At 37.4% G+C, this 14,910-nt stretch overlaps 1 protein-coding gene across 1 annotated transcript in view; it reads left to right on the top strand.

Moving 5' to 3' along the window:
- The window catches only part of LOC149943503 (gamma-aminobutyric acid receptor subunit beta-like), a 182,789-nt gene that overhangs the window by 146,665 nt on the left and 21,214 nt on the right, over positions 1-14,910 (top strand). Inside the window, exons 6-7 of the mRNA XM_090174893.1 lie at positions 5,318-5,455; positions 8,214-8,707. Coding sequence (XP_090031019.1) covers positions 5,318-5,455; positions 8,214-8,707 — 632 coding nt within the window. The remainder of the gene's footprint in view (positions 1-5,317; positions 5,456-8,213; positions 8,708-14,910) is intronic.

Genomic DNA, 14,910 nt, shown 5'->3' with positions numbered 1-14,910 from the left:
TTTACACGTGTCTGTTCCTATAATGTCGATGCCGTAGAACTTAAGAATTATGAACACCTAAGCATGATCTCTTGGACATTTTCATTTATGTCCTTCTTGTTTTTGGTGTTCGTTTTCTTGGACTTAAAATGCGATGACGCACACTTTCTAATTGGAATGGAGTATTTAAACCCAACGATTCTCGAGATAGTTTTTGAATTACCTTGAGGACATGGTTCAAGGTCATTGAGTTTGGTTTCATCTAATGACCCCTGCGCGTGCTATACGATCTGAAAATATAAAATTCGTACGAAAAATTGCTTTTCAATTATTAACTCTGGTTCAATTATAAGTGTACACCCTGTATACATATTTAATAATAATAATAATAATAATAATAATAATAATAATCAGCTAGGCTAATACCCAAGGCACCACCTTAGGCCTCAGTCATCGAGCGACTTTTAAAGCCTTTAGTTCAGGTGGCCGGGTTACAATGCGTAGGAGGGTGGTGGCAAGCCCTGCATGCCAGGCGAGCCAACAGCCCCCTAAACTAACTATTACCGTTAACCTCAACAAGATTTATGGAAGGGGAAACCGAAGAACTCGTGGAAAAACCCCTTAAACCAGTGGGGATAGAACTTGCAAACTCAACGCAGAAGGAGTTGTTGCAATTTGCATGATTTTCTGCGCACTACTCTTTTGCCGAAATGAAACAAAAAATAGCAATACGATTTTACGTGTTTTCTCGACTAGATCGAAGTGCTTAATTCCGCAAGTGTCAGAATATAGCTCTTGCCATTATCGGAAAAAGGAATCCGTTTATCGGGCTCACTTTGTTTATACGTAATTGCGCTTTTATTAGTTTTAAATTCTCCCCTGCAACGGCAAGAAAAGAAGGGACCCTTTGATTTCAGGTTCCCCATTTCTATTCAAAGAGAGTCATCGTGCGTAAGATTTTCTAGCGTCCTTAATGCTACGAACGCAAACTCTGCAAAAGCCTCTTCAATTCCTACGAATAGAAATAGTCCTTTTTATAAAATAACCTTGGCCATCTTGTTGAAATGTTGCCTCCCCGCTTCAGCTGTGGATCCGTTTTCTCTCCCACTAAAGAGTTTATGAACTCATTCTTAGGCATTGGCTGAATTATTCCAGGGCAACATTTCAACAAGTTGGGCAAGCGTTAAGACATTTTATAAAATTAACCATTCGAGTTTGTTTTATTCTTTTACTTAAAAAAATACACAGCTTATTATTTTATCGGATACAAACAAAATAAAGAACCATTTTGAAAAATCGAATAGAATTTGTTTTGAGGCAATACTGTACCATGATAGTTTTTAATAATAAAATTAAACGACAAAGTGTTTAATGTGTATTAAAACCATACAAGAAGCATGGATAGTAGATTTTAGAGGATCGGTAAAAAGCCTGGTTTTTAGCCCCCGTAAACCAATCACACTAAGGGAGTCGTCCAAGGTTATTTGAAAAAAAAAAACAAGTGTCGCTAAGAGTGGACGATACTGTTCGAAAAAAGAAAAAAGATAAACACGAAGTACATTTTTACGCCAAAAGGGATTTTTTCACGTTTTAATAGATTAAATATGATATACTAAATATCAGTTGATTGCTAAAAAATTACTAAAATATAAAGCGCAAAAATTACGTAACAATATCCACCGCATTATATTGCCATTTTGAAATTTTAAGATCACGTGGTACAAACGACTTTGCAAGACTCCCTCGGAGACTCTCGAGCTGATTGATACGCGGGGAGAAATAAATTGCCCTGTGGAAGGGTATCGAAAACCTGTCCTCTTAATTTACTGTCCATGCAAGAAGTATCAGCAAGTTAATACACTCATAATACAGATGTTTTAGATGGTGCAATTCAAATAAAAAATATAGGTTACAAACATTTTATCAAACTTTTACCACTTGTATCAGCTAGTGCGCTTTGATAAATAACCTAGTTTAAATATTATGAAAAGTTTACATTTTTGAAATTGTAAATTTTGCAGCAAAAAATATCAAACATGGAACCGTATTTACTGGCTGTTTTTTAATTCGGTTTAATAAGTCCAAAGAGCTCATTTTATTTTTAAACATACTGATGTTTCGCATTACGTAGTTTGTTACAGACATATTTATTTGTAACAATGGGTTAGAATCAGGAGTTATATTACGAAATAATTTGTTCAAAAATACCAGGTCAACTTGTTTACGATTATTTGGCAATGTCTTTAAAGGGGAACGGCCAAGCTTTTCCAAATATGGCCTTATTTGCGTATCAAAAGATTAACAAGACGTTCAATATACTAACACGTACCTTTTTTTTGTCTTGAAACGAAAAATAACGCCAGGTGTTTGGGTTTGAATTTTCACCGCCATCTTAGGGGCTACCGCCAGCGCCCCTAACCCCGTATGAGCGATTTGCGAACTATCCTAACTTTTAATATCGCGCAATTTAGGCTTAAGTCTCTTATAACTGGAGCGCGCCGCGCGTGCGAAACATATTTTTCGTGTCTTCAGCAGCGCGCGCTTTTACGTTGTTTTTCTGTCTCACCGACTTCTCACCAGGTGTCGCGGCGGACGCGCGCTTTTCGATTTCCCGAAATTTCTTTACTTGATTAAAAATTAACCACTCAATATTTTTTGATACGGTTTTCGCCATAAATTATGGGCTATAGGGCTATCTAACTGGTTAAAGCTTGACCGTTCCCCTTTAAGCCAAAATCTCCGGGCATATAATCGGAGGCGGCATTTACGCCTGTTTTCTGTTGAATTCCTAAAGGTTCCCACGCGTGTTACATAAATCCATTTTAGAAATGTTCATTGCTTAAATTTCAAAGTGATCAATAAATATTTAATGTAGCTTATTATTTTTAAGCTTCATTATAGAGATTATTTATATAATACTAATAACAATATCCAATATAAATTATTATTTTTAAGCTTCTTTATAGCGATTATTTATATAAAACTATTAATTATAATAATAATAATAATAATAATAATAATAATCAGCTAGGCTAATATCCACCTTAGGCCTATGTCATCTAGCGACTTTTGATGCCTTTAAATGGTGGTTGCAAGCCCTTTAGGGCACGCGAGCCAACAGTTCACCAAAATAAAGGTATGAGTATCCTTCCCCCTTTTGACTCTAGGTATGGAAGTACATATAATTTCCATCTAGTTACGTGCATAAATAACATTTCGAAGCATTTCGGTAATCATAACAAACTATAATTTTTAAATTTGCGCTTACTTCTTCATATTTCTTCAAAATTGCTGTTAAATACATAGAATTTTAATAATTATATAGCAAAATCCCTTAAAATTTCGGTTGATTTTGTAATATTATCCCGTCATGTAGGTTACCTTAAATACAAATTATAAATTAACCTAATCATTCAACAAATGCAAATTAACAAACGACTGTAGGAGGTATATTCCCATTGCACCGAATCCCATTCGACCGAATTCCCATTAGACCGAATTCCGCCAATGTTTTTGATGAAATTAGCCCATAGGCAAAATTCACAACTGAGCGACCTTTTGATTTTTTATGGAAGCGTTTTAATATATTTTTAAGTCTGTTAGGTTAGGTTGGGTAACACTGCATGCTGTTCTGACAGATGCTGAAACGGATAAAACCGAATCCTAAACCCGGAGAAGTGCGGGTTTTTCGGTCGAATGGGACAATCCCATTAGACCGAATCCTAAATCCGCCAAAGTGCGGCTTTTTCGGTCGAATGGGATTCGGCGCAATGGAACAGATTCCTGTAGGATGGGGGTATGATTATGAATAATTGTCGAATTAATGTTTACAAAATCACATGTCAACCTTCAATCACTATTACCGTCACCTACTACTCTCGCAATACGCCTATATTAAAAGGTGGGTAAAAATGTCGACACACCCTGTGAAATTTCAAATTATGTTAAAAACAATTTCCCGTCTTGCGTAGTTTTGTGTTTTCGATTAAGAATCGTCTGCGTTTCAGACGACGTGTAAAGAAATAGCAGTTTCTAATTGGTCTTTCATATAAATTCAAATTCCGAAGGGTGGGTCAGCCTTTGTACCCACCTTTTTATATAGGTGATGGCTGTGATAAAAAACATTATTTCTTCATTTGTTTTGTAGAAATTAAAATTTTTAGAAGTGTATAACTTCATATTAATTATTTATTTAAGATAGCCAAAGAGTAGATTACATAATTTCACCAAAAAAGTATTGCTAAAATTTCAACATTTTGAAGAAATCAAATGTTAGTTTTCGAGTCAGCCGGACGTAGTGGCGTACTCCTGTAATCCCAAGCGTCTGGGAGGCAGAGTTTGTGGATGGCCGTGTGAGGACGACCACTGATTAGTGGTGGTTGTCATACTTCTGCCACGGGTGTCCCGTCCCTATCCCCAAGTATCCCCCTGTTGGCGTGGCCGTAGCACGCATCTCACACCTGATTAATCAGATGGACGAGCGGACGGAACTATCCCACCCGTCACAATCGCTCATAACGAGTTAAAAAAAACGTTTTCGAGTTACGACAAAACAAGCAGAAAAATATTTTCACTCGACCAATAAAGTCTAAGAAATATTTACGTATCCAATTTTAATTTAATTCAATATATTCAATCGAGTTTCGCGAGAGAACTCCTATCCGAAAAATGATACTGAAATGGGTAGTTTTGGTCGTGGCGGAAAGGAACTCTAACCTGAAAAAAAAATACGAATGAAACTATATTATCCCCGAAAAGGTTGAGGTAAGGCAGGTGCACATTTTCCCTGGAATAGTTTCTTTCGATGGGTCCTCGTGCGGGCTCCGACATCCGCTAAAGCTCCGTCCAAAAAACCTTAATACCCAGAGACAAAAGGAAAGGGGAGGCAGTTACGAAGCAAATTCAAGCAAAGAAAGGTTTAACGGGAAATGGCAACCCACCAGGAACGGAGAACATTAGAGAAACAAAGAGAGATCCTCAGCCCTTTTTTGCCCGGGAGCAGCTGACAGCCCTGTTTACCCGGAAAAGCCCGGTCCTATTCCGTCGGATAATCTCTTAGGTGAGATTCGGCATAAATCTGGCCACGAAAAGGCGCCTACGAAAGAGACGTTGGTTTCGATTCGGTTCTTTTGTGTACCACGGACGTTTCTTTAGTCACTATAAACGAATTTTCTCTTTCGTCTTCTTCCGCCGCGAAAGGTCAGTAACGGGGTTTGCGTAACCCATTCGTTGGCCAAATTGAACTTATTCTACGAGCGGTTTCGCGAATAAATAAACCCAATTTCGACGGTTTCGTTAGTTGTTTGTGAAATTTAATGGTTTCGATTATCTTTGATAGTTGGTTACACGATGAAGGATATTCGATATACTTGGGCCAAAGGAAAACAATCAGTGGGGATGTCATCGGACGTGGAACTTCCTCAATTTAAAGTGCTTGGTCACAGGCAACAGTCCAAAGAAATCTTCCTTACCACAGGTGAGTTGGGAAGTGTCACTTCAATCCGGAATTGCAAAGATTTGCTTCAGGGCTGGTTTTACCTGGACCAATGCGCCCCAACGGTGATTTGTCAACGACAAAAATTTATTAGGCTTAAGGGCTGGTTTTCACTTCAGAAAAAACGGTGCGAGGGTGAGCGTCGACGTAAAAACAACTGTTAGCCTTGGTTTCCACTAGCGGGCCTCAACTTTGGGATGTACAAACATTTTTACTGGCGTAAAGAAACATATGACGCGCCATAGTGGAAACCAAGCTTAACGACGGCTTTTCCTTAGTGTAAACCAGCCCCAAATTTCCAATAGGTCTATTCCAAAAGACAATGACTGAAAATTTCCTTTCCTCCATCTTGGGACTTTCACTCTCCCAAGCTTAAGGGGAGACGACGTAAGATAGGAGGAACGAAATTTTGAAGGTTGAGATCACCATATTCAAAGTCGGGTTCACCCTGTTTAATTCAGTTATAAGATTTTAGTGGATTTTGTAGGTAAATATTGTTAAGATTGAAATCACCATTAACTAAAAATCGTCCATTTAGGCACACCTAAAAATACACAAAATTATTTTTAATAGCTTTAAACCACTTTTATTGGTTTAAAATTTTGAACTTTTATATTTAGTTACCATTAAAAAGTAAATTCAAGCATAATGACACTAAAAATTAGAATGCTAGCAACGGAAAAATAAACTTATAACTTAATTTCGTACTAAGAAATGAAATTTAAACGTATTTTAGAAATGGAAACACTAAAATCCTTTTCTTTCATATATAAAATAGAAAAAATCATAATTGAAAATTGTTAACTACCCTTCCGAAAACCGCTGATAAATTGTCAGAAGATTAAAAAAGTGTATTTTTTTCCTTAATACAGTTCAATGACAGTTTAGGGCGAATAAAAGAACTACATATCAGTGGCATCACTGTAGAAAAACGCCAAACTAGACTTAAGCCTTGGTTCTTTGAAGTGAATATAATGATCTCTACTCTTCTATGATCTTTGGGGGGAAAGAAAGGAGTGCAAAAAACTGGGTGTCTCTCTAACGTCATTAAAAGTTTGGGGAGCGAAAAACCATGAGCAGTAAAAAACGCGGAGAATCTAGCAGCCACGCCGGAGCTGTCTTCGTTAGGGTTGTCTTGGCCTTTGAAATGTCCTCAACCGAAATTAATTATCTGTACTGGGTGGCTAAATTACATTACGGAATCATAGGGTTTAGTCCTCGAAAGCAAATAAACGAGATATTGACATCGCCTTTTTAACCTATAATATCCTATAGCATATCCTGTATGAAGAAGGATAAAAAAGCTAAACCCTAAACAAATCGGATAAATTTAAAAACTTAGAAATAGCTAGTACCAATAGGTCTACGAGCAAACCAAAAGACTCGGATCTCGGACCAAATAGATCTTCGATTGAAAAACTAAATAAAATAAAAAGAAATAGCCAGAAATTCCAACGGTAAACCGGTTTCGTCCTATTTGGGACTCATCAGAAATCTGGTTGTGACTATTACACACTCATGTGTGATATTATTCTTGGAAATTTTTAATATATTCATGGAAATATTTAATATATTCATGGAAATATTTAATATATTCTTGGAAATTTTTAATATATTCATGGAAATATTTAATATATTCTTGGAAATATTTAATATATTCTTGGAAGTGGGGTAGTGTGACTTATTTGGTTTTTGCTTTCTTCTCAGTTCTGGGAATACATTAGCAAAGTATCATTTGAAGTTTAATAGGACGGATTTTTGCATTTAAAGATTATTCAATGAGGTTACTCAGAATGTTTCAAAACGTAAAGCTTAAAAATGCTAATATATTCTTGGAATTGGGGTAGAATGGAATATTTGCTTTTCAATCATTATTAATTCTTGAAATACATTAGCAAATTAGTTAGGACAGTAAAAATTACAGTCTGCTGTTTAATAAAATGTAGAAAACAAATTATCTAAACCTTTACTCCAAACTGCATATAAGAAAATATTATAATAATAATATTCTAATATTTAAACAGAAGCTATATAATATTTTAAAATGTTAGATTCAATCATGGATAGTAGATTTTAGAGGATCGGTAAAAAGCCTGGTTTTTGGCCCCCGTAAACCAATCACACTAAGGGAGTCGTCCAAGGTTATTTGAAAAAAAAAACAAGTATCGCTAAGAGTGGACGATACTGTTCGAAAAAAGAAAAAAGATAAACACGAAGTACATTTTTACGCCAAAAGGGATTTTTTCACGTTTTTATAGATTAAATATGTAATACTAAATATCAGTTGATAGTTTTTATTGAATTAAAAAACCCAAAATTAAAAATTACTAAAATATAAAGCGCAAAAAATTACGTAACAATATCAACCGCGTTAGATTGCCAAATTGAAATTTTAAGATCACGTGGTACAAACAACCTTGCAAGACTCCCTCGGAGTCTCTCGAGCTGATTGATACGCGGTGAGAAATAAAATGCACTGCGGAAGGGTATCGAAAACCTGTCCTCTTAATTTACTGTCCATGATTCAATTCTGTACAGTCTTTATTAACTTGACCATAATTTTCACGCAAAAAATCATATTAGTTCCACTAGCGGTGCTTAGATGGCGCGACGAGTCACAATGATATTTTCCGTCTACTGTAATAGCAGATATTTTTAACTAAGACATTTATTCTCATTTCAAAGTTTTAATAAATTTTCGTTGTCCGTGGTTAATAATGAAAGCTTGTATTTTGCGTAGGTAATTATTCTCGTCTGGTTTGCGAGATCCAGTTCGTGAGAAGCATGGGTTACTACTTAATCCAAATCTACATTCCCGCTGGCCTTATCGTGATAATCTCGTGGGTGTCTTTCTGGCTGCATCGCAACGCCACTCCGGCCAGAGTGGCGCTGGGAGTGACCACCGTGCTGACCATGACTACGCTGATGTCAAGCACCAACGCTCAGCTACCCAAGATCTCTTACGTCAAGAGTATCGACGTGTACCTGGGCACGTGTTTCGTCATGGTCTTCGCTTCGTTACTCGAGTACGCCACCGTCGGCTTCCTGGGCAAGAGGATCGAGATGAGGAAAAAGAGGCAACAGCAGATCGCCAAGCTGGCCGACGAACACCGCCGGAGGTGCGCGGCGGCTGCGGCGGCCGCCCACGCGGAGACTCACCAGGTCCACGAAACCGTCCTTACGACCGGAAACCACCCCGAGCTACAGCACATGCTCAGGTCGCCCGTCAGGAGAGTGAGTAAAAATATTACCTACACCTTAACACACCTTAGATCAGTTCGATCCCAGCTTGTGGCACTGCTTGAAAAGTCGGAACAACTTTGCAAGTTATCTTCCGTTTGGTACCAGGGGCTTTATTCAGTGACTCCATTCCAGAGAACCTTGCAAAGGAAACAGTGAGTAGAGGGAGCTGCGTGAAGGACTTGTCACCACTCTCCTACGCATTGTAGCCTGGCCAGCTGAATTAAAGGCATTAAAAGTCGCTAGCTGACTTCGGCGTATGGTGGTGTCTAGCTGATTATTATAATTATTAGATTGTACAAAGAAAAGATGTATGTGGCACGGTAGATCCCTGTACCAAATAAGTAATACCAGTAGGTTATGATATAGCTCTCACGTGAGAAGTATCACTTTATGTTTCTAATATTACACGCTTGAAACATGTAGCTTCGTAGACGCACGCAGATTTTTCAGAATACGTTTCGGAAGTTAAAATAGTGCAAGGCAAAAAATATCGAATATTTACTTCATATAGCTATTACATCATTGACGTTTGAAAATTAATAAATATGTCTATCCAGGGTAATTTAAAACATTTCACCAATATACGCGTAAAATATTATTAGTAGATGGATACTTATCTCCGAAGCTATATGTTATGAACTTCTGGCCATACAAATGTCTATGACTGTAGGAAATATTGGTCGTCGTAAATTTAAGATTTAATTTCAAATGGCAGTAAAACCGAGCAAAACGTCTACAACGTAAAGCTATCCCGTTGATCTAATTGTCTCTGTAATTTACATTGTAGGCAGACAACATTAGCGGATTGTAAATGAACCCGCTAAAACCCTGCTGGCAGTTTCAACGGCCGCTTTGAAAAATAGTTATCCCCCAAAAGTACAATTTGGTTTCGTGTTTAGAAAAAAAGAAAACAAATATAAGTTGTCTACGAGCTAAGACCAGAGTGAATAGAATCTGATCTGGAAAGACAGAGTGTCCAATACGCATCCCAGAAAGCCACCACATCGCGACCTCCCATTTAGAGGGCAGAGGGTTCGCCTTGAAAAGGGACTAATAATAAATAATATTGCCGTGTCATATCGACGGCGACTTTTCGAAAGTCAACCCTACGCGCGATGCCAAAGCGAAGTGGAAGGCGGCAAAATGTAGAAAGCGAGTTGGCAGTGTTAGTAGAGAGTTAGGCGGCAAAGCCGTTCTTTCTCGAGCGGGATAAAATCGCATCCATTTACTGTCCCTGGCAGATAGGATAAGCAACATTTATCTCTTCGTAGACTATTGTCTCTGTACGCTTTGCTGGCGATGCTAGCGGAACCGTTTATCTAAAGAAAGCGATGTCACTCTTGCATAACAGAGACGGTGGATGAGCGCCTTCGCTTCGTTTTGTTTACGCTTTACTTTTTACGGTCGTTCTTCGGGGAACTGCACCCAAAATAGCCATCAGAAAGGTCAGGCCCTTTCCAGGACGCGAGCACTATCGGCTAAAGTTACACCGTCGCTATCACGTATGAAGCTGTTTTATATACAGGGTGGAAGCCTCAGCCGTGGTCCAGCCTCGGTACTTCTCCTAGTACACTCGAGTGCTGCGGGTGGAACACTTCTACAGGCGCTGGTAGGCCAAAAATAGACCAATGGGAGAATTATAAATGCATCCTCCAAATGCTTTTTCGGGCGATTCGATAAAGATGCGCTTCTAATTATGCCATTGGTCTATTTGTGGAATACCAGCGCCTGTAGAAGTGTTTACTCTGGTTTACTAGGCGAAGTAGCGAGGCTGGACCACGGCTGAGGCTTCCACCCTGTATTTAGCTCGATATTGAGGACGTCAGTTTTAGGGAACCAATGAGATACCGGGATTTGATTTTTGTTGGGGGGAAAAGATAAGTAGAAATTAATAAATTCTTCATACTCGAGTTAGATATTTTTCGGTTTCACTAAGTAATTATTAGGCCCAATACCATCCAATTACGTTAACTTTGGTCTTAAGTAGAATTTAAATAATTTCTTAGCGATATATTTATTCAAAGTTAATTTAATTTGAAAAATTTTGTCTACATTTTAAAATATTCAGGATAGAGTCCGACGCCGCTGTAAAATAGGCGGCGGCGGCGTCACTTACTTTCTGAACGTTCAGTGACCAACTAGTTTCGGCGGCGTTTGGCGGCGTAAGCCTTAAAAATACATCAAAGAATATAAGAAATTGAAATTGTAATTACTTATACTAGTTTCGGGGACGGCGTACAGTTATTTCTGTTCAGCGACGATGGCGTTTGGATGCGTAAGCCTTAAAAATGCATCAAAGAATATAAAAAATTTAAATTGTTAAATGAGTAAACACCGGCTAGGAAGTAGGAACTGAAACACGCATTCTTTATTTAAAAGAAATACTACAAAACACAATACTGGAAATAAATGTAACCTGAGATAATAAGCTTTGCAATACTAGAATTGTCTGGCTTTGAAAATTTTTGGTTTTTTGGGAAGAAATTGGAAATAGCACGGCGTCGCATCAAAAATGAGGCGAAAAGGCGGCGGACTCTAATTCCAATACTTTGATCTAAAGTCATACATAACTTATTGATATTTTTTTATAGAAATATAACATTAAAAAAGGGTTACATTTATGTCACAAAATGTATGGGAGCATTAATTAGGTAAATACAAATATTGGATTTAGCCTGTAAAAGAATGGAATTAACGCGTCTATTTAGGGTTGGCGAGAGTGGGGTGGCGGAGTGGTTAGCACTTTCGCCTCGCAGCAAGAGGAGCCGGGTTCGATCCCAGCTTGTGGCACTGGGTGAAAACTCGGAACAACTCCTTCTGCGTTGAGTTTGCAAGTTCTCTCCCCACTGGTTTAAGGGGTTTTTCCCCGAGTTCTTCGGTTTCCCCTTCCATAAAAATTTGTCGAGGTTAACGGTAATAGTTAGTGTAGGGAGCTGTTGGCTCGATCTCGTGGCATGCAGGGCTTGCCACCACCCTCCTACGCATTGTAACCCGGCCACCTGAATTAATGGCTTCAAAAGTCGCTTGATGACTTAGGCCTAAGGTGGTGCCTTGGGTATTAGCCTAGCTGATTATTATTATTATTATTATTATTATTATTATTATTATTATTATTATTATTATTATTATTATTATTATTATTATTATTATTATTATTATTATTATTATTATATATTACGACGAGGTAATTATCTATAAGAACGATACGTATCAGGCTGGTAACTGAAGTCACTAGTAGTAAAACGGTCTCCAATTTATAAACATTACGAGCGTATTCATTAATTTATTCAAGTAAGCGGGCTGGAAAATTTCCAGAGCTGAAAAATGGCCCCCATGAAAAGCGGAGACCTCCAATTTCCAAAAGCCCGAAATCGTTAGTGACTCGTAGAAGAATTTGCAGATTGCGCAACTGCATGCTCCAGTTGTTTTATTTGGATCGGATTATAGCGGAGCAAACTGAGATTCCGCGGAGAAATTACCTTTATAAATCAGAGTAAACCTTTCTTCTTTTCATGGTTTTCGCTCTGACCAAATATGAGAAATATTTAAATACGGGGTTTCTAATATTTCCGGATATTATTATCCGAACCAAGAAAAACTAAGATTTCCTAGAAAATGGAGAAATAGTTTCGTAAAACTACTTAGACGCCTATTGCTATAAATTTATACGTAACTAAACACACTCAAAAGTTTTTAAGCAAAAGCGTATTTAGACACCGATATATATCTGAGCTTTATATTAATAATTTATGACTTTTGAGGTTACGTCTAACTCAAATAAAGTCTTTCGAAACATTAACGATACATTAATATTTAACATTACTTAAATATCAGGCAAAACATTTTATATTTTACGTTTCAATGACTGACTGGATCAAACAACAATAACACAATTCAGATAATACGGTTGCTATTATCAAAATGGTCAAGTTAAATTCAAAATTATTTCACAGATTGGGCTGATCCAAATTCAACTTTAATCAAAAATTAAACCCAAAATGTGTTGTAGTTGATTCAACTGAATAACCATTTTGTTCAAAATTATTTCCCAAATTGGGCTGATCCAAATTCAACTTTAATCAAAAATTAAATCAAAAATTTGTTGTAGTTGATTCAACTCATTCCAATTTGCTCAAAATTATTTATGTCAAACAGAATTGGATATGTTTTGCTTTCAGTTGGATCCAATTTAATAATAATAATCAACTAGGCTAACACCCAAGGCACCACCTTAGGCCTAAGTCATCTAATCAATTTCTTAATGGTAGGTGTAATCAAGAGCAGTGACGCACACAGGGCTCAGGCCACATCCAGAACTCTCGCAATTACATTGGTTTTCCTACTTACTTTCTTAATCCACGCCTTCCACAAAACTTACGCCCTTTTAATTAATCTCTGTTTACGCCATTTATCCAAAATGTATTTTTACACACAATCCCTATACTGGGCTCACGTACAGTGTAGTCGATGACGCCGTATTCCACAAATCTCCAAGAATTAGGCCTAGAAGGACCAGAGATATCTCAATCGAAAGGAAATATCGTGCCCTCGGTACAAGCCCATAATAAATTTTGGAGATCGGAGCCCACAAGTTGGTTATTTACCCATTTTAGTAATATTTGTCATATTTCGAATTTAAATGTATATTTTTTTAAATTAAGACCGACTTGGTGGAAAATAGAATTTTTATTTAGTACTGATCATTTTTTAACTAGGTTTTCGGTTGTATTCAGAAATTTTAAGTGGCCAAATCGCGGGACCCAAATTGTGCTTTTTGAATTTCGTACCAATTGATGCCAGTAGCGGCGCCAGCAACAGGCTGGGGTAGGCCTGGGCCTACTTTAAAGTTTGGTAGGGGCCTCCAAAAGTTGGCCTAAGGGGCCTCCAAAATAAAAATAATAATCAGCTAGGCTAATACCCAAGGCACCACCTTAGGCCTAAGTCATCGAGCGACTTTTAAAGCCATTAATTCAGGTGGCCGGGTTACAATGCGTAGGAGGGTGGTGGCCAGCCCTTCATGCCACGCGAGCCAACAGCTCCATACACTAACTATATCTAATATATGGGCCTCCAAATTATTTAATATCAGAAAATTATGTAATTTGTTTGCGAAATAATTTATTTATTTATAAATTGTTCAATATTCAATGCGAGTGATACGCTTGACGACACTGCTGTTTTTATTCCTTGCAAAGGCACGAGTAACTTTTCTTTGACAGTAGTTTTTTTTTTAGTTTTAATTTTTGGCGAGCGCTTCTATATCCAAATTGTATCTTTAATTTATCTTTACAAATAAATGGTTCTTAAACTTATTTTACTTACAAAGGAGACGACCCGAGGTGATAATCACCGATTTTATTCAAACTTGGGTATAGTGTACACCTCCATGTACCTTAAAAAACCTGCTAGGAAAAAGTTGCGACGGCCTTTCGTTTTGCCATGGCAACCGAAAACGTTTTTGACAACATGATTTGGAATTTTTCCATTGAAAATAACATGGGAATCTGAAGGATTTTAAGAGTCCCCCCTATTAACCCTTTTAAAAAAAGAAAAATATTTAAAATTTCAAAAACGTTAAAAATACATTTAAATTGATTTTGAAAATTAAATTTATTCAAGTTTAAATGCAATTTGGTCAATTGGGGGACCCTTAAAATCCTTCAGATTCCCATGTTATTTTCAATGGAAATAATTCCAAATAATGTTGTCAAAAACGTTTTCGGTTGCCATGGCAAAACGAAAGCCCGTCACAACTTTTCCCTTGCAGGTTTTTCAAGTTACATGGAGGTGTACACTATACCCGAGTTTGAAAAAAATTGGTGATTATCACCTCGGGTCGTCTCCTGTTAGTGTACCCATGTTTATTCATTTTCGTAAAGTTGTAAGTTCTGATGTAAGGGATGTACATGCGAAGTACCGACGGAATGAATGTAAATTGATAGACTTGAATTCAGTCGTAGAAATAAGTAAAAAACCACTCATTTAATTTGTTAAGTGTTACTAGTTCTAATTTTTTCGTCACGTACCCATATTACCCAAAAATTAAATTAAATAATCCACGTGGATGGATTTGAAAAAATTGGGGGAGGGGGGGGGCGGCTCCAAATGGTTGGCCAACCTCCCCAAAAATCCTGGCGCCGCTACTGATTGATGCAGGCGCCATCTGACGCATGTCCCAGTGAAAATTATTTCCA

Source organism: Leiobunum rupestre, chromosome 5 (assembly GCF_980474605.1).
Source record: "Leiobunum rupestre chromosome 5, qqLeiRupe1.1.hap1, whole genome shotgun sequence".
Taxonomy (NCBI): Eukaryota; Metazoa; Arthropoda; class Arachnida; order Opiliones; family Sclerosomatidae; genus Leiobunum; species Leiobunum rupestre.
Note: the sequence above shows the minus strand (reverse complement) of the source record. Positions and strands in the feature narration are given on the sequence as shown.